The sequence below is a fragment of the Trichomycterus rosablanca genome, chromosome 1 (assembly GCF_030014385.1).
Source record: "Trichomycterus rosablanca isolate fTriRos1 chromosome 1, fTriRos1.hap1, whole genome shotgun sequence".
Taxonomy (NCBI): domain Eukaryota; kingdom Metazoa; phylum Chordata; class Actinopteri; order Siluriformes; family Trichomycteridae; genus Trichomycterus; species Trichomycterus rosablanca.
In genome coordinates, this window is record NC_085988.1 from 41,755,360 (window position 1) to 41,776,672 (window position 21,313).

Consider the following 21,313-nt stretch of genomic DNA (forward strand, 5'->3'; position numbering starts at 1 on the left):
TTTTCTGGATTTTTTGTTGATATTCTGTCTCTCTCTGTTAAAATAAACCTTCCATAAAAATTATAGACTGTTCAAGTCTTTGTAAGGGGCAGCAGGGGATCAAATACTTATTTTCCCCACTGTATATACATATATATTTAAATGTGTATTAAACATTTCAATTTGTGTAATAAATATTTATATATACTTTTAAAATAAAAACAAATTCATGTTGTTTTAAATAACCATTATTATACCATTATTACCAGTATGTAATTAATCACATACAAACACACACACACACACACATACATATATATGCACAAACATTTGTTATCAGTGGTGTTGGCATACAGACCGATGGCAAATAAAAGAAAAAAAAAATAGAGGTGAACTATATGACACAGTTGGGCAACATGCATCTTACCAAATGTAGACAAGTTCAATTTACCTAAATTTTGGATTATGGCAACAGAAAAAGATTTAGTAAAATTTAGTTGACAGAACCTAGTAGCAAGGGTGAAAAACATGTAAATAAGATAGTATGACAAGTCATGACACGTACTGTTCAATCTACACATATAGGCACTTCTAACTCACAGTGACTCAACACCTTACTAAGACACTTTGTTACTGTATATCACGCTGCAGATTGTTCCTTTATAAAATTAAAACATTCAGGTTTTTTTTTTATAGACTTTATTTCAAAACTAAAAACGTGTGCACAAAGACTTTACATTTAAATATAAAAATGTATTTGTAGAAAATCACATCATTAGTATGTTTTGTTAATTTATGATGTTAATATCATAGTAAAAGTAACCGTCACTATTATGATCAGTCACTTTAAAATTCCCTTTCCTTAAAATAAATTTGTCAGTCATAGCCTTAAGTTTACATAGTGAAAGGTACTGATAAGCTAAAAGCTACTACACTGACGCTCTATAGTAAAAGCATAAGAAAGAAGTATTTGCACAGTATTTGAATGTTCTTCATGAAAGTGCAGCAAGAATAATAATTCAAATATGCACAGAACAGAAACAGAATGATAAAGTAGGCTTTAAACTGTGCATAGCTCTCAAGGCAGTGATATGCAAAATAGAAAACTGGTTTTTCAGGTATATGTGTACATATAAACACTGAAACTGTGTATATGAAGAAGAAAAGCAACATAACATACATCCTTATGTACTGTCAATCGGCTATCTAATGTGGAATGTTAGAGATAATAGTATACTATTGTTTAAACAGTTTTTAAAATATTGGAATGGAATTACAACATGGAATTCATGGAAACAGAACAGACAAACACATAGACCAGAAGCAGAATGTCAGAGCTGACCAGGGGAACTGTTGATTTGAACATTCGGTGAAGCGTGGATGATTGTATGCATAGACTGGGAATTCAAGGTCATGGTTGACACCTTTTCTTCCTCTCTTCTCCTCAAGCATGCTGTCTTAGGGTTCAGATTTCTCTCTGGAAGAAATAAATGACATGTATAAGTCTAAATACTTGACCCTAATAACGGCATTTTTGGGTAAGCTTAAGTCATGTGTATGCAAATGTCAGTATGATAGAATATCTTGATAAAAGTGGTCTTTTTACAATGACAATGCTCCAGTCCACAGGACATGAGGGAGCTTTGAACTGTTTAATGAGTAAGAAAATAATAAAAAATAATATTCTATAAGATTTACAGTCCACCAGATCCTAACCCAGTGGTGATGGGACAGTATTTCCACTCCAATTATCAAAACACTAAGAGAATACGTTTTAAAAAGGTTTGTTTTCCAACACAACTAGATGCTTTAAAAAGTGCTAAGAAAGATAAGATGTTTCTGACTGAACTACTGATCTGATGTGGCGCTTGACCTTACCCCGGACCTGTTGCTCTAGGCTAAGAATGATTGCAACAGCTTGGTGCAGGGTGAGCAGTTTGGTCTGAGGCTTATCAGACTTAAGGTGCAGTTGGCACATACGGCCCAGCTCCTTGAATGCTTCGTTGATGTCCCTTACACGCAGACGTTCACGGGCATTGTTTGCCAACCTCCTCTCCCTCTCCCGTTCAGCCTTCAGCTCTGGAGACAGCTCTTCATCCTCATGGATACTACTGTGACACAAACATACAAATAAAAATGTATTATTATGGCAGTTAAAAGGAAACATAGAGTTAGATAGTCTGTAAGTTTAGGTCTGAACACCCATGTTTTAAGGGCTAAATTTCTAGAAGGACTATTGTACTAAATATGCTTTTCGCACATGTGTTGTAATTTAATGTTGCCCTCTAGTGACCAATACTGGTAAGTAGAAAGTCTGCTGCAGGGGTGTTAATTTTTTTTGGTATAGAAAGGGCTGGGCTACCATACAAAATAACCATGTGACAAACTCTTTAACAATTTAAATATTCCATCATATTTATTTAAATTATGCGAAAACCCCAAAACAGATGTAACTGTGCATATTTATCAACCTATCCAAATCTATCTAGGTGGGGTTGGGCTGGAAGTCCTGGGAGAAGAACAGTTAAAAAAGTTTAATGAATCTATATTTAATATATTAAAATGACCATGGGATAAAATATTTTCAGCATAATCAATCACAACTTTTTAGTATTTAAAAATACAGCTGTATCTTATAAGCATTTTCTTGTTAAACCACCTTCATGTTATATTATTGAACATACAGTATATCATTATATATAACATCATTAATGTGAAAAACTAATAATACATTTAAAATATATAAGCAATTTACATTTAATTTCATTTTCATCAACTGCTCTATCATAGTAAGGCAGAGCTGATTCTGCCAGGAATTCCCTTGACAGGGCACCAAACCATTGCAGGGTTTCAGCCCCCTGCAGACATAGCCAATCATATCTGTGTGGGGATTACCTGGTCCTGGTAGCTGTATCAGTGCTGGGTGTTTCAGGCTCTCTGATGTCCCTTTCTTCATCAGAATGCAGAGCACTGGACGAGAAGTGACACAGATGACTAGAATCGAGGGGGTGAGACATGGTTCTAGAATGAGACTGATGTAGTCTAAACTCTTCCACATCTGCGATCTCCGATTTCACCTCCAAAGCACCTGGTGACAAACTGGAGAGCAGCCCTGCAGCAAGAGCTGTAAAAAACAACCAGCCAAAAACTGTCAGCAATACTGTAGCAAAGAAACCCCAGAAACATTTACATTCCCTTAGATTTATTTAAACATTAATAACATTTGATATTGTTTATAAGGTAATACAAAGGCATAGTTGCGATATATAGCACTTGTCTGTTAATTTAAGTTACAGGACAAGTGTTAACAAAGAAATGGGCAGTGGGAAGTTGCCAGTAATTAAAATAATTTGGGTAGACCTCTGATGCTGTTCTCTTGTTTAGTCAGATGAAAAGAGCAAGCATAAGCAGAAGTGGCCAAATGGGCAGCCTCACCTGGATCTGCTGCAGATACCTGTAAAGAAACACAAATAAATAAACAAAACCATTTTAGTTTTTTTTTTGTATTGTAAACTGTTATGATGCATGTGCTTTCATTACTCTTAAGACAGCAGAATGCAAATACGTTTTTAAAAATCAGTGACTTTACATTATACGGATATTTATTTGCAGTTAAAAACATATGAGTGCTAATCATCTAGAAGATGTATTACCTAACTGCATTGCTATTGCTAAATAAAGGAGTAAAAGCAAGTTAAAACAAACATACAATAACAGTAAAATGTTGATTTTAATTTCCCACCTGTAATTTCTGATACTGAGTGGAACCAACTCTATTTATGATGAATTATTTATAAAGTATTAATCCCACCTTATATGTATACATAATGAGAATGCTAAGATGCTATGTTTATTTTTAAACTGCATGAAAGCAATGTCAGCAAAAACTGCTTTTGGGAGCTTCAAGAACTATGACTTTGTGGCTGTGCTTCTTTCACACAACGCTAAATCACCATGTGCGATTCCAAGTGTTGTGCTTAGACACTCTCATTGGACTCTGGAAAAGTGGAAACGTTGTCTGTGTTGATAAGTAATGATTCATCACGTAGCAGTCTGATATCACCATAACTGCAAACCAGCATCTATCACCAACAATATTAGTTAAATGGAACTAGCAAAAGTTCAAATATTACTTTTTGACTAAACAGTTATGACAAATAATTCCTAGTCTACAATAATGAGAATCAAATTTACCATATTAAATTGGCCCAATGATTTGATTATACTGATGAAATACCTAGTATAAACTACATATTTGTATGATGTAGGACTATGGAATCAATCAATCATTATACATATTATCTTGAATTATCAGATTTTGCTTGAATTGCTGTTGTTATGCATCTATGTAATCTCTGTGGGATTTGTGTCTAGTTCTTAGTTTAAGTGTGTAAAATACAATTATACCAAGCAAATTAATTATCACTAGTATGGTGTAGTGAACTTACATCTGTAGGTAATCCATTTGTCACCAGTCCAAAGGCAGGGCAGTTTGTTCTCATTTTTATTGGTCCATGCTGTGTATTTCTGATTAGGCTCTGCAAGTCATCGGTTACGCCAATATTTGACCCACCAACTGCATGGTTCCTTAGAACATGAATGGCTTCTTCTAATCTGTCCAATTTATCCTCCATCTAAAATACAAAACAAAAAAAGTTTTAATATACACACCCTATTTTCATAGAGGATTTGTGAGATAAAAAAAAAATCATGAAAACAAGACAAGAAGACAAAAAAATCATGAAAACAAGACAAAATGATTTGTTTAATTTGCATAAAAAATGACTTTTAATGTTTTGGCTTTACTTTATGGTATTTTGTAAATATTCATTGTCTGTTTTACGGTTTTATCCTGGTCAGGGTGACAGTGGGTCAAATTCAGTGGGTGAAATGCAGAAAATACCCTGGACAGGTAGCCAGTTTATCACAGGGCAAACACACTCACACACATTCACATACACACTCATACCTAGGGGCAATTTTGTATCTCCAATTAATCAGACTGCATGTCTTTGGACTGCGGGAGGAAACCGGACCACCCGGAGGAAACCCATGCAGACACAGGGAGAACAGGCAAACTCCACACAGAAAGGACCCAGACTGTTCCAGCAGGAATCAAACCCAGGACCTTCTTGCTGTGAGGCGACAGTGCTACCCACTGAGCCACTGTAAATATTAAACCCCCTCTAGTAAATATAAAACCAGTTACCAGTTACATTGTGTTTTAAAACATTTCACAGAAAGCAGGTGAACAGGTAACAGGTGAGGGAAACATGACTGGGTAAAAAAAGGAGGCTTAGTCTTTGCAAGCAAAATAATGACATTTCTCAGTATGTTCGCAAATTTTTATTTCCAGAATAAAACTTGTTAAATTGCTTGAACTTTTATGTAACTGATAAAAATCCAAACAAGACTTTGTGTGTGAAAAAAAAATTTTTTTTTATAAGATGTTACCACTGCCTGCAGGGAGTTCTCATAACTGGATTCCAGTACTGTCTGTTCACCTGAACAAGACCATTGATTTGCTCCTGAAATTTAAATACATAATTATTTTAATTGATAGTAAAATAAATTGCCAGGCCAGCTTTCTTAACTTTAAACTACAGTGCAATATTTGCATTCGTTTAAGAAATAAAAAATGAATGTTCACTTAGATATTTGAACATAATTCACCATAAGACAAAGAACATAAAAAAACATAAAATATACTTATTTTATAATAATTTGATTTCAATTTTAGATGTATGTTTTATATAGAATGTTTAATTTCATATAGAATTTTATAACGTTAGGTATATATGTTTTTTAATATTTACTAAGACAATGAATGTCTCAAGCCAGTTAAATTAAAACAGGTTGTGCCAATCATAAATGTGGAACAAAACTATGTATGTACCTGTATGTTGTGTATATTATGTATATTATCAACTTGTAGTTTATTTTTCTTAATTAGCTTTGACCAATTTAAGCTTTAATAAAAAACCAAAGCATGATCTGTTGGTCTTCTCTTTGTACAATACCTCTAGAAGCAGCCAGAGGTGATGTCGCTTTTCCTGATGTGGCTGGACTGGCTGGAAAACTGTTATTGGTATGATCAGAGGAGTAAATCTGACACAAAAAGGGGTAGTAGAAAGACAAAAGAAAATGTAGGAGAAAAAGTGAATATACAGCATATAAAACATATACATGTTTTATATACACTGTTAGCCCGGACTTTATATTTAATCAAACATTTTTAGTACAACATACATAAATTATTTAAGTTTTTTTGCTCTACTATAAAATGCAGAGTACATTGTACTAATTTGAGTACACATTTAAATGTGCTAAAAGATTTAAGTTTACTAAACAAAAAAAAAATTACTTTTCTATCAGATTAACTTAAAAAAGTTAAGTTAAGGTAATAAAACAGAAAAACGCCCCCATTTACATGTAAGTCCACCTTTTTTCAGCTTGCTGTTGGTGAATCAGGCAGCCATTTGTTTTAACTTTTGTAACCTGTTGTTGCAAATTACTTTTAACTTTTCATTGAAGGCTTTTTGCAGAAGTAAACTTGTCTTCCTGAAATGTCTTTTGTGAAGTGGAACCTTTGTTAAACTAAGTGGACAAACATTTTCTTCCTCATTATGCTATTTTTGAGTAGCATGTACTCAAATGTACCCAGTCTGATGGGGCTTTTTCATCTTCCGTCTAATTTTGGTAAGTGTTGTACTTTACTTAACAATTTTGTTTAAAATAAATGATCTTAATGTTGACACTAAATAAATAATCAAACAGCGCTGCTTTATTTGCCGTATTTAGGCTACATGCTAGCATGTTAGCATGCTAGCATTCATACGAAGCAAAGAGTGCTGGCTTGCTTTATTTTAATCCTTAAATTAATGCTATTAATGTTGATTTTAATACTTCTGTTTCTTGTTTCTTTTTGTTGTTTTACAGGTTCATGGTTACTGTGAGGAGCTGTTTGTGTTTCATCAGAACTTTATATACAGTTTGTACAGTTTTAAAGATGTTTTCTTGACATGTTGTATTTTAAGTAAATACTTCTGAAGTGAAATAAAGAAAAATAATTTTATAATTGTGTCTATTTTTCTATAAACATTTGTAATTCATATTTAAAATGTAATTAACATGAAAACTAAGAAGAAATCAATAGTTTTTTCCATTAAGCTCAAGATAATAAGTAGAATTATTGGGAAAAGCAGTTGGTATAACAAAAAAAAGAAAGTTTAATCAACTTGCCTTTTAGGTGTAATAACTTAATGTTTTAAGTTATGCTAACTCAAGTTTTCATTATACATTATTTAACTTTTTTAAGGCAACCGGTTTCCTCAAATTTTTTAAGTAGATTGAACTTATCCGGGCTTACAGTGTATATTTTTGCATTCATGCAGTGACTAAACTCATTTGAGTTTAGTGTTAATTAGTTTAAGTTTGTTATTTGAGTTCTTACAGAAGCCAGGGTGGTCTCAAGAGCATCTCCACTGTGTAAGGCTCCAACAGCATTCACCTGTCCACCTGAAACTACACATCCAGACAACATCACCGCATAATCACATTTCACTAAAAACAGTATTTCAGTCCATGTGAATCATGATGACTTACCCATGAGCCGGCCTGTTCCATTGACAGGTGCATTATGGGGTACAGACGTGAAAGGTGAAACACTGCCAGTGCCTTTGTGAAATGTAGACAATGGCGGTAGATGCTTGTTGGCTTCAGTTGGTGTTAAATTTGGCAGTATGTTCTGAAAAAGAGACTTTATGTTTTGAAGTGTTCTGTAAGTATAAAATTAACTGACAAACTTTGATTCTAGCGAATCATTATAAAAATGAACTACTACTGTCTGTCAGTTAATATGCCCACTTACATATTGTCATTGACATCAAAACAAAATTTAACTTAGGGCCATGCATGTTGAGACTAAAAAATAATCAACTCCAATTGCAAATTAGGTTTATTGGCAAAATTTATTAACTTTCAGCAGTTTGCAATAAACTACAACAATTTTAATAGCTCAACACAACTAATGTAACAAGTGTTTTTTTTTTCAAATTCAACACAAAATGCCTCTTCTAATGCATAATGCAGTCTCAGAATTATTCAACCCCCTGAACAGAATCCCTCATAAGAGCACACATTTGCAAAGTGTTGTTTGAAGCACACCTGATGCAGGTAATCAAGAGCTTGTTGGCTTCAGTGGTAGCTCAGTGGTTAAGGTACTGGACTCGCAATCAGAAGATTGCTGGTTCAAGCTCCACCACTGCCAAGTAGCCTCTGTTGGGTCCCTGAGCAAGGCCCTTAAACCTCAATTGTTCAAAATTGTGTCCAGTGATATATGTAAGTTGCTTTGGATAAAAGCGTCTGCTAAATGTCACAAATGTAAATGTCACAAATGTAAAGAGCTTCATTAGTTGCATCAGGTGTGCATCAGGTGTGCTACAGGTCAAAAACCTGAACTGGCTAGGAGTTCGTGTGATGTTTGATTGCATGTTAGAAATATGACAAGTCAAGAGAGTTGTCCAAAAGGTGAAGAGAAGAGATAACTGCCTTGCACAAACAAGGAAAAGGATACAAAAAGATAGAAAAGGCACTGAATGTTCCTAGAGATACTTTTGGAAGCATAGTTCACAAGCTCAAAGTTGAAGGAACACTGGCTACAGTTTCTGGACATGGTTGAAAGAGGAAGCTATCACCGACTGCCACCAGATTCCTGAGGAGGCAGGTGGTCAAAAACCCTCAAGTGACTAAAAAAGACCTCCAGAAAGATTTGGAGGCAGCTGGCACTGAGGTTTCAGTTGTGATGAGCTATTTAAATTGTTCCAGTTGGATTGGATTGTTGAAAAACAGCTAAAAAACTGCTAATAAACCTAATTTGCAATAGGGGTTAAATAATTTTAACTGAGATTATATATAATGAAGGAGCATGTGGAAATGTGTTTGGTTTAGGAAGGGGTTCAATTACTACTGTCTCTTCATAACGCTCTAGGTATTTACATTTTAAAGTTAACTTTACCACACGATCAAGAGCTGGCAGGTTGCCGTTGATTTCTCCATGACCTGGTGGGCTGATCCCATTGGGTGAGTTCCAGGTGTCTGTGGAGCTGCTTGTCCCATCTGACAGAAAAAAAAATTATACTGAAGAACAATATTTTGTCACAATGTTGATACCTGATTTATGTTTATGGTAATGGTAGGTATTTAGTAGTACGTCTATACATATATACTGTATATATATTATTATTAAAAGTAGTTAAAGCAGTATTTCTGACTTTGGTCGGAAATGTGGCAAATAAGTAAAAATTGCAAAAGAAAATGTTTAAGGGTTTCATTTCCAGTGCTTTTGGCAAGAGTCAAGATATGATTTTGGTTTGGCTGAAAAAGACAGATCTTCTTTTCAAATTATGGCCCATGCTTTTAAAACAGCTGAAAAAACTAAAAGTGTGTGTGTGTATTCAAAATGTGTGTGTATTAAAAATTTGACAACCCACACACACACACACACACACACACACACACACACACCAAATAAGTCCTTAAAACAGCAGTGTTGTGCACAGCACAGAGCATATTGTACTCTGTTCTCTCTCTCTCAAGGTGTCCTTGGGAGGAAAGCACTTTGCAAATACAGGTCTGTATTATGCACTACACACATGCTTACAAAGTTCATATAGCACAATCAAACGATAGCAGCCTCCTTGTCTTCTAAAGTAACAAACATGTCTGTGCAATAGATCGTTTGTAAAATGAACAAACTTACCAAGAAAAGGGCTCACAAAGCCAGGACTGTAAAGTTTGTATGATGAGTATAAAGTAGAATCTCTTTTCAGTTCCTCTGCATTTGAAGGGGGATACATCTACCAGTTAAAGAAAAACATACATTTATCATTCTTTGACAGAGTAACCCACCATGCTCAAAATTACACATTTAAATTTGTGAGAACCATCTTGCTGTGAGGTGACAGTACCACCCACTGAGTCTCTGTGCCGCCCTGTTTTAAGTTATAAAGTCATGATTCTACCTTAAGTTATTAATATCTTCTCTACAGCAAGTATCATATCAGTCACTTTTCTTTTTTGTTTAGCCTGTATTAAGTTAAATATTTTACCTCATGAACTTTTGTTTGTTTGTTTGCATGAATACATGTTTACTACTATGTTATATCACATTATGAACACCTAATATTTCATAGGGATACACTAATTAAATCCATTTTGAAAGCTAATATCCAGTTATCAAATTTTTGCTACCTTTTGTTATTTTAGCATTTTAGAGCCTATGTGCTGATATCCAAACAAAGTTTGATTATATGATGCACTGAAGGGTAAAATATCAATTTTCCAAATTGGCACTGTTGTTTTAACTGATGAATTATTTGCTGATTGATTTCGTGGCAAAACCACAACCTCATGAAGGGCTAGGTCTTGCTTGGATGCTACTTTTTTCACAAGCATGACTGCATCACCTGTTTGAGATGTTTTCTGATCTCTTTACAACATCATTCTCAAATTTCTCATGTCTAACTTTTTTGGAACATGTTGCAAGAACCAATTTCAGAGTAAGCATACACCGATCAGCCATAACATTAAAACCACCTCCTTGTTTCTACACTCACTGTCCATTTTATCAGCTCCACTTTTATCAGTCCATCTGTTTCTTTGCATGCTTTGTTAGCCCCCTTTCATGTTGTTCTTCAATGGTCAGGACTCTCCCAGGACCACCACAGAGTAGGTATTATTTGGGTGGTGGATCATTCTCAGCACTGCAGTGACACTGACATGGTGGTAGTGTGTTAGTGTGTGTTGTGCTGGTATGAGTGGATAATATGAGTTTTTAAACACCTCACTGTTACTGCTGGACTGAGAATAGTACACCAACCAAAAAATATCCAGCCAACAGGGCCCCGTGGACAGCATCCTGTGACCACTGATGAAGGTCTCAAAGATGACCAACTCAAATGAGCGATCATCTCTGACTTTACATCTACAAGGTGGACCAACTAGGTAGGAGTGGCTAATAGAGTGGACAGTGAGTGGACATTGTATTTAAAAACTCCAGCAGTGCTGCTGTGTCTGATCCACTCATACCAGCACAACACACATTAACACACCACCACCATGTCAGTGTCACTGCAGTGCTGAAAATGATCCACCACCTAAATAATGCCTGCTCTGTAGTGGCCCTGGGAGAGTCCTGACCATTGAAGAACAGCATGAAAGGGGGCTAACAAAGCATGCAGAGAAACAGATGGACTACAGTCAGTTATTGTAGAACTACAAAGTGCATATGGTAAGTGGAGCTGAAAAAATGGACAGTGAGTGTAGAAACAAGGAGGTGGTTTTACTGTTATGGCTGTTCAGTGTATATTTCCAACAAGAAAACTACAATGGCACTGGTAAGTTAAAAATTAAATGTCTTGTCTTTGCCCTTTTATATAAAAACAAGTCAAAGAAGAATTACTAAAGCAAATTATTGCTTATATTCAATGTTTTATCCACTTTTTACATATGTTTTAACTGTCCTGGAGTTGAGGTTTTTACAGATACACAGATTCTAGGTGAATGTTTTTTCCTAATTCATTTATTTTTTTGCTAAAACCCATAGCCACATGGAATTTTAATCACTGCACCTGCTTTGTGCTTTGATCTCATTTTCCTCCACCTCACCCACACTGCAGGAAGTGACCACATGTCTTTCTCTCTCTTTATGAATGACACAGGCACAGGCAACAGCTCTTTAGAATCAGGATAACTCTGCTCATCCCATTCACCCAGGAATCACAGCACTGACCTTCATTGGCTCCTTGTCCCCAAAAAGCCAGTGATGATTGGTCAAGTCAGATTAGTCAGGGTCTAACTCACAGTGAGCAGCATATGGTGAAGGATCAAGCCAATTGCCCCCAGTCAGCGATGGCTTGACAAGTGACCCATTAATAATCTTAACACCACATAGTATAACCTTTTTGCTCCTTAAAAGTGACCACAGAAGCACTGCTGGCTTTTTAAGCAGCCATGTAAGACAGGAGCAATCTCACTAAGTTTAATCTGATATGAAAGCACATCAGATGTCAAAGACAAAGATTAAAGAAGCCGTGCAACAGGCTGCTTAGAGCCATGAAGCTGGGCAAGCATGTGCATGCGCCAGTAAAAACAAAGCTATGGGAGAAAAATGAGGTGGCACAGGGCAGGAATGCACTTCAAAACACAAAATAACAGTCTCATGGCACCGAAAGCCTGGATACAATAGAATGCATTTCATCAAAGCTTGCTGACTAGTTGGTTTAAAATTTTTAGTCAAACCTAAATCAGCCCTGCACACATGCAACTCATTTTTCCCATTTGCTCTGTGTCATCCGTGCCTGTCTGGAGGCACTTACCATGTGTGCAGATCAAAGAGGGGGCTGTGCACTGTTGTAATAGGGTGGAGAGCGCAGGGGAAAAACATCTGCCAGAGTTCAGCCACATACTGACTGGGGCATTTCACTGAATATACCGCTCTAAAGCCAAGTTTGGACTTTTAGGCACACCCGGTTTGTGACTTTTGAAGACACGCCATGAAAGCAAACAAAAAGAACCTTAAGCATACCAAGGATGACACTCAGGAGGCTTCACTGTTTTTAAACTTTGAACAAAGAAATGTGCTGGTCTTTTAAGCATTGGTCATTATGCAAAGCAGATAAAGTGTGTTACCAATATGGAAGGACATAAACAACGATGAAAGCAGTTTGGTTTCACATGTGCTAAAACAAATCACACCACAGAATAATTGTACTAAATTAAACACATACAACCTCTCTCATCATTCAGAGCCAGAATACTCTCACACAGACACCTGGCACAGACTTCATGCACATGGATGGAGTGTGAGCATTTGCACAGCAGAAATATTGAGAATAAATATTCAGGATACAAACCAAAATGTATTATTATAGAAAATTATTTAGATTGCAGTATCATTCTTAGCACTCTACTGCCTAAAAATGTTTTTCAAACAACCAAAAAATTTGGTTTATTAAAAAGTGAACACTTATGAACACAAAATCCTATTTTCAGCTTTAATTTACTGTATTGACATTCAGTGAGCACTGGACATTTTGCATATAAGTACATGCATGACAAGATGGTCTCCTTTTGTTTCTATTTTTAAAATAATCCACAAATTATTTAATTGTATAATAGTGTCAAAAAGCAAAATAAATACAGCAGGTGTCCTCACTTATTTATCTTTAAAAACTTTAATAAATGTATATTGGATTGAGTTCAATGAAGGAATCCATCCTGGACAGGATGCCAATATATTACAGGTCTCATGACACTAAACCATTCACTTACTATCCTATTCTTCTTGGGAGTTGGGAGGACACCATACAGACACAGACAGTGACCAGAAGTAAGACTTAAACCCAAGTCCTCAGGTCCCTGTTGCTGAGTGGCACCCACTGTACCTACTGCATCACTGTGTCAGCCCTGACAAATATGTGCCTTTCAAAACAGACTCTTATTGTATTTTGAATATGTTATGCTTTTATATAGGTTTTACATTATAGAGTACATTAGTTAAACATATCCAGTACCCTAAATTATTTTATGAATTGACTATGGTATTCAAATTTGCTTAATACTCTATAAAGATCTTTGTATAATACATTCCTAAATGCAAATATATATATAAATATGCAGGATATTCAATACCTACACACATGCATTCCTGTGCAATACACATTTGTCTTTTGAATGCCTGCATTTCAGAAACAGGAAAAAAAAACAGATATCCAAGTACTAAAACAGATACAAAAAATTTTCCTTCAGTTCACTTTTCAAACTTACCGCTTTTCCATTTCCATACTGATACAAGAGTGAGTTGTTAGCTGTTCCTGGGCCAGGGAATGCACAAAACATGACTTCTGCTGCACTGTCACTTCACTGGTATCAGGTCCCTTTAGATCACTACACTTCCTAAAGTGGTTCCCTTCCAGACATTCACACAGGTGCACATCCAACTCCAGAGCTTAGTGTTTCTCTTCTTACAGATCTTCTAGTTTCACATCACTAATGCAATTGAAGACTAAACCACTCCTGGAAGAGTGCATAGGGGTGGCTAGTGAAGTACTGGGGCAAACCATTGGGTAGGGTGAAGGGGTATGAAGAAGCAGGAGCATTTTTCTTACATTTCAACTTAAGGTGTACATCATAATATGGTTAGTGTACCAGAGAAAGAAAAACTAGAGTAAATGGTTTCAGCAAATGCGGTATATATTTTTTCACAGTTGTAGAAAGATTTTTAAAAAATCCTTTGATCCACCAACCTGCTTCAAGAATTACTTTGCAAGACACTCATCAGTGTATTCTGTGAAAACTGCTTTAATTTTCTTAGAATAAAACTTTAACCAGTGTAAAGTTCTACCTTGTATTTTAAAATGTTTTATTTCTTTTTATTTTCAATAAAGTACTTTCTTCTGGTCAGGGTTCCATCAGGTCTCCCATCTCTACCATTCATTATGTTAGTAGATCAATTTAAACCATTTAAAATTCTTTTTTGTTTCCTATTATGTTTTAAGTTGATCCTAAATTCAGTTGTAATATTTACTAGATAAAATTTTTATAGATTTGTAAAGATTAAGACTTTTCTTTTCTTTTTTAAACGCATTGTTTCTTACATTAACTTTGACTTTTATTTCATTGCAGACTATGATTTTTTTCATGTCTTGTCTGGTCAACTTCATTTCATTTGTTAATAAACATCCATTCCTGCATTTCAGGCCTGCAACACGTTCCAAAAATGTTGGGATGGTAAAGCATTTACCACTTAGTAATTTTGATATTCCTTCTTACACTTTTGGCACAAAGGATACCAAGCGATGAAGTGTTCCAGGTCTTATTTTGGGCCATTCTTTGTGCATACACGGCTTAAGGTGAACACCAGTACAGGTTGTCATTGTCTCATTTCTTTTTTTTTTAATTCTCCACACATTTTCTATTTAAGACATGTCAGCACTACAGACAGGACAGGTTTGCACCCACCCTTGTCCTTTTCACACTGAACTTCCTCCAGAATCCTTGAATTGCTGATGATATTTTTCACTGTACAGAGAAAAAAATGCAAATCTGCCATTCTTTTTTTTTAGGAACATTGTTTTTTGAACATTTTAATATTTTTTTCATGCATTTGTTGACAAATCGGAGATCCACTGCCCATCTTTGCTCAGCAGAGGCTCAGCCTTTGTGGATACTGCTTTTGTTCAAAATCATGATTACAATCACCTGTTTAAACTCACATCAAGTAGTGTTTTTTTTACCTTATTACTAGCACTAAATTGTACCCGTCCCAACTTTTTTGAAATTAAGTTGACTAGACAAAACATGAAATATCTCGTGTTCATACTGTCTGTAACCAAACTTTTTCTGATTTGGGGTTGTATTGTCCCCTAATTTTGATGCTAATTGTTTAGCATATTCCGTATACTATCTGACCTGTTCTTTTTGATTTACTACCATCCTTGCATATGTAAAATTGTGGAAATATTTTGGAAATATTTTATTAAGCTATAATTGAGAAATTGCAAATTTTATTTAATCTTGCACTGGTTTGAATAATAAAATATAGCATACAAGCTCTGTTGTAAAATTTACAGTTCACTACTGTTGTTAGATAAGCAATTATAAAGAGTGTGGAATGTCTTTACATACACAATTTATATAAACAGTTAATAGCTGCAATCCGAAAATCAGTAATCAACAACCAACCAGTTGTCTGTTAGTGATTTTAAAATAGCATGAAAACTTTCTAAAATATGCTTAAAGTATCTATTGAGCCATTAGGGGATGTCCTGCTCCTTTTTTTGACCTACTTCCTCTGACCTCAATGCAGGTTAAACATCACGTGCTGCCTAGTAAGATTAAGGTGGGTGGAGCAAGATTAAGGTTTTTCATGCTCATCATTCTGTCTGGGTCTTTTCTATAGTGCTTTTATTCTCATTACCTCTTGCACCTTGACCTAATCCCTGATTTACTGTCTGCCAACCTGTCTGTTGTTACATTTGTGACCCAAGACAGTAAGCATAATTATTTAGCAGAAATAACCTTTAAGACTGAATAGACTGTTAGAAAGGAAACTACAAAATATAGGGCTTGAATACACTCCATTTCCAGAAATGTCCAGAGACATTATGTAAAATTCAATAACAAGAAGAATCTGCTATTCTTGTATCTTGTATCTTCATTTAGCTAAGAAAAATAGAAAGAAACATTTTCCACTATTTTTCTGATCAAATTGTGCTTTGTAAATATATTGTCAAAGGTTTACAGACATCCAGTTACATTATTGTGTTACTTGTGGCAGTATTTTAAGGTTTACCTTCAATGCCTACTTACCTCTTTGCTTGACTTCATGGGTAAATCAAAAGAAAGCAGCAAAGACATCTGAAAACGAATTGTGGACCTTTAGAAGTCTAGTACAACCTTAGGATTTCCAAATGCCTAAAGGTATCACATTTATATGCAAAGATGGGCCATGGCTCACAATTTTGTGCCCAACTTTATGTAAGACTTGTCAATCATTTTAAAAAGACACGTTCTCAATGGTAAGGCTAGAAGCCACTGTTGAATGTGCATGATCTTTGAGCCCTCAGGCATTGCACAAGAAGTGCTACTTTAATAAATGTAGCCACATGGGTTTAGGAGTACTTTGGAAAACTAGTGTCACTTAAAGTTTACCAAGAGAAATGCAAGAAATGACAGAAAAACCTATTTATGCAAAGAGCATGTAAAGTCATACATTAGTTCTATGCAGAGATGTTGCCAAGTTCTCTCTGCCCAAGCTTAATTTAGCTAGACTAAAAGACAGACTGTTATCAGCAAAATGTGCAATTGCTGACATTTGTCATGGTATGGAGGTGCATTTGTGCCCACAGCATGGTGTATATTGGAATTCTAGAGACCCATATGCTGTAATTTCCTGGAAAGTATCTGTATCAATGTATCTGACCTAAACAATAATTGTGAAAAATATCACATATAACAGGTGTACATTAGCTTTTACTAACAACATTTAGATATTCCTCAAAATAAATGTCTGTCTGGCCTATAACCCAATTACAAGCTAGCAGTAAGAATGTTGTATTTTACAGTGTACATGTGCCAGCGTGTAAGGATGAGGATGACAAACACTAATAAGATTGAAGCACGTGAGGCCCAGACTGACTGACCTCTGTCCTAAACCACACTGCCCCAGAATCACTCATTTTTCTGTATATTTTGCCATCTGCAAAAGTGTGACTATTTTATAGCCTTTAGACTTAATTTAAATACATTTGGCTAATTTTATGTATTTGAGTTTTATATACAATGAATGTAAAATTACAAATGTGAAATGTGGTAAAATCTACATAGTCTTACTTGTATTACTCTTTGTTTTTTGTTTTTGTAATTGTATGCCTAAGCATGTTCCTCTTATAATATACACCCTAAATTAAATATATTTTCTTTTATCCAAAAGCAGCCAAAACATGGGTACTATATGTATGGTGGCCTCACACTTGCACTTGTGCTACAACTCCTGAATTAGAAAGCTTATGCAATTTTGGCTGTTCTTGTATTAAGTGTATTATCACCACATCAGATCTGGTCCACATAGCAGACTTGGCACAGTTTTTACACCAGATACCCTTCCTGTTGCAACCCTCCTATTTTTCTCGTAAGTAAGAACCATTTTGGTCCCCATAAGGGCTCTCTATCACAATAGATCAACCACTAGGCTTTTATTCGTTCATTTTCTGTTTTACTTTCGCCTTATCCTTCTCAGGGTCATGGTGGGTCCGATTCATCACATATTTGATTATACATCAAACCTATTAAACACATTTGGGATAAACTGGAACACTGATTGCAGGCCTGACCTATCCATCTAACATACGGTGCCTGACTTTACCAGTGCTGTCATGACTGGATGTGCACAAATTCCCACAGACACATTTGCAAAATTAAAAACATGCTTTCTTAGTAGACTGTATTAACACCCAAGGTTTTGGAATAGTATGTCTAATAAACACATGTTAAGTTGGCCACATGCTTTTAATTATACATCTTTATTATAAGGTACCATGTGCACATTTCATAATCATTGTGGCTATTTGTTTAAGAACATGACAACACATTATCAGAGATTTTAGCATAGCAAATAATATGTCAGAATATCATGACTGATATCATACTGATATTCATTTTTAATGCTACTACTTGCACTTCTGGTTGATGCTAACTGTATTTCGTTGCCTTGTACTTATCAATGACTATCTACAGTATCTCTCCATCCATCCATCCATCTTACAAGAGCCTACTGTGGTTCATAAACAGTGGACGATGTCTCCCACTATCGATCACACAGCGCATTACAACAACAACAATAACAAGCTTTATTACTCATTCAGGAACCACTAATGTGATCATGTTTTAAATCAGCTACTAGCTCAGAAAATTCTGCATTCTTGATTCCTGAAGAGCTTGCACATATTCGGATATATCTGCCAAGAAGACAAACAAAAACACACTTATTTAGTAGACTTACTTACTAAAAGCAGAATGACCAAATATAAAGTATAAATTTCAGTTTTAGAAAAGAAAATTAAGTTAAGTCAAAATGTAAAGACAGTTCTAAAATAAAACATCAAAATTTTGAAATCAACATTTTACAAACTGCTGTCTCTTTTCCACTGGGTGAGGTTTAGTGATAAATGCATCAGTCAAATTAGATTTTGACTTTTGTGTAATTTCCTGCACTTGCTCTTCTTGTAAAATACATATTCCTTAACCAGTTTAGTTATCAAGTACTTTTATACAGAGTAATATTATATTCTGGATTAAAATCATTTAATGGGTTACAACAGATATGTTTCATAGTGCATAACAATTATATTACACCCCTCACATTTCTGCAAATATTTCATTATATCTTTTCATGGGACAACACTATAGACATGAAACTTGGATATAACTTAGAGTAGTCAGTGTACAGCTTGTATAGCAGTGTAGATTTACTGTCTTCTGAAAATAACTCAACACACAGCCATTAATGTCTAAATAGCTGGCAACATAAGTGAGTACACCCCACAGTGAACATGTCCAAATTGTGCCCAAATGTGTCGTTGTCCCTCCCTGGTGTCATGTGTCAAGGTCCCAGGTGTAAATGGGGAGCAGGGCTGTTAAATTTGGTGTTTTGGGTACAATTCTCTCATACTGGCCACTGGATATTCAACATGGCACCTCATGGCAAAGAACTCTCTGAGGATGTGAGAAATAGAATTGTTGCTCTCCACAAAGATGGCCTGGGCTATAAGAAGATTGCTAACACCCTGAAACTGAGCTACAGCATGGTGGCCAAGGTCATACAGCGGTTTTCCAGGACAGGTTCCACTCGGAACAGGCTTCGCCAGGGTCGACCAAAGAAGTTGAGTCCACGTGTTCGGCGTCATATCCAGAGGTTGGCTTTAAAAAATAGACACATGAGTGCTGCCAGCATTGCTGCAGAGGTTGAAGACGTGGGAGGTCAGCCTGTCGGTGCTCAGACCATACACCGCACACTGCATCAACTCGGTCTGCATGGTCGTCATCCCAGAAGGAAGCTGACGCACAAGAAAGCCCGCAAACAGTTTGCTGAAAACAAGCAGTCCAAGAACATGGATTACTGGAATGCCCTGTGGTCTGACGAGACCAAGATAAACTTGTTTGGCTCAGATGGTGTCCAGCATGTGTGGCGGCGCCCTGGTGAGAAGTACCAAGACAACTGTATCTTGCCTACAGTCAAGCATGGTGGTGGTAGCATCATGGTCTTGGGCTGCATGAGTGTTGCTGGCACTGGGGAGCTGCAGTTCATTGAGGGAAACATGAATTCCAACATGTACTGTGACATTCTGAAACAGAGCATGATCCCCTCCCTTCGAAAACTGGGCCTCATGGCAGTTTTCCAACAGGATAATGACCCCAAACACAACCTCCAAGATGACAACTGCCTTGCTGAGGAAGCTGAAGGTAAAGGTGATGGACTAAACCCAATTGAGCACCTGTGGCGCATCCTCAAGTGGAAGGTGGAGGAGTTCAAGGTGTCTAACATCCACCAGCTCCGTGATGTCATCATGGAGGAGTGGAAGAGGATTCCAGTAGCAACCTGTGCAGCTCTGGTGAATTCCATGCCCAAGAGGGTTAAGGCAGTGCTGGATAATAATGGTGGTCACACAAAATATTGACACTTTGGGCACAATTTGGACATGTTCACTGTGGGGTGTACTCACTTATGTTGCCAGCCATTTAGACATTAATGGCTGTGTGTTGAGTTATTTTCAGAAGACAGTAAATCTACACTGCTATACAAGTTGTACACTGACTACTCTAAGTTATATCCAAGTTTTATTTCTATAGTGTTGTCCCATGAAAAGATATAATAAAATATTTGCAGAAATGTGAGGGGTGTACTCACTTTTGTGATACACTGTATATTTTAAAATAAAATAAAAGTTTGTGTAAATAACCACTTAGCACAATTTTAACTCAATAAATTACAAGTTGACAATTCTAAAATTCATGCTTAAATAAGTTTTTGTGGGTTTTATAATAAAGTTTTTTCTTTTTCATCATTATGTTCACTTTCTGCAATGCAATGTTTCACACATCCAGAACGTAATGCTTTCATGTCAGGCTTGACAGTCAGTACACTTATTTGGCATAATGTGTGTTTTCTTCTTGAAATTGGCCAGAAGACCATTGCTTAGTTTGTATTAACAGACAATTGTTTATACCTGAGCTTGGGACCTGAATGTGTTTAAATATGGCATTAAGCTACATTAAGGGCAGCAGGGTGGCTCAGTGGGTAGCACTGTGTCCTGGGTTTAGGGCGGTCCAGGTCCTTTCTGTGTGAAGTTTGCATGGCTCCCCGTGTCTGCGTGGGTTTCCTCCGGGAGCTCCGGTTTCCAACCACAGTCCAAAGACGTGCAAGTGAGGTGAATTGGAGATGCTAAATTGTCCATCACTGTCTTTGACATTAAAACTTGTGAACTGATGAATCTTGTGTAATGAGTAATTACCTTTTCTGTCATTAATGTAACCAAAGTGTGTAAAACATTAAAGCATTAAAATCCAGATAATTAATTAAGTGACATTGAAAATCTATGATCCACTTTCTGGAATCTGTAGAGATTCTGTGACTCTTCTATTGTACTGTTCATGGTTTATTCTAATGGGTGCTGTCAAACTAGTCCTTTTTAAAGGGGAATAGAAAAGACAAGACACCAGGTATGATCAAGCATAAAACACAATGTATAGTCAAGCATAATCACTAACAAGAAAC

The 21,313-nt window shown here is 36.0% G+C and overlaps 1 protein-coding gene across 1 annotated transcript; it reads right to left on the reverse strand.

The window, feature by feature from the left end:
- Positions 1 to 1,310: 1,310 nt before the first annotated feature.
- Positions 1,311 to 13,878, reverse strand: LOC134321344 (transcription factor 12-like). Its single transcript, XM_063003056.1, has 12 exons — positions 13,807 to 13,878; positions 9,740 to 9,836; positions 8,996 to 9,096; positions 7,585 to 7,726; positions 7,433 to 7,497; positions 6,000 to 6,087; positions 5,434 to 5,507; positions 4,428 to 4,613; positions 3,340 to 3,433; positions 2,875 to 3,103; positions 1,858 to 2,090; positions 1,311 to 1,456 (listed from the first exon to the last, which is right to left on the reverse strand). The coding sequence occupies exons 1-12, from the start codon at positions 13,876 to 13,878 to the stop codon at positions 1,311 to 1,313; spliced, it is 1,527 nt and encodes a 508-aa protein (XP_062859126.1).
- Positions 13,879 to 21,313: the final 7,435 nt, after the last annotated feature.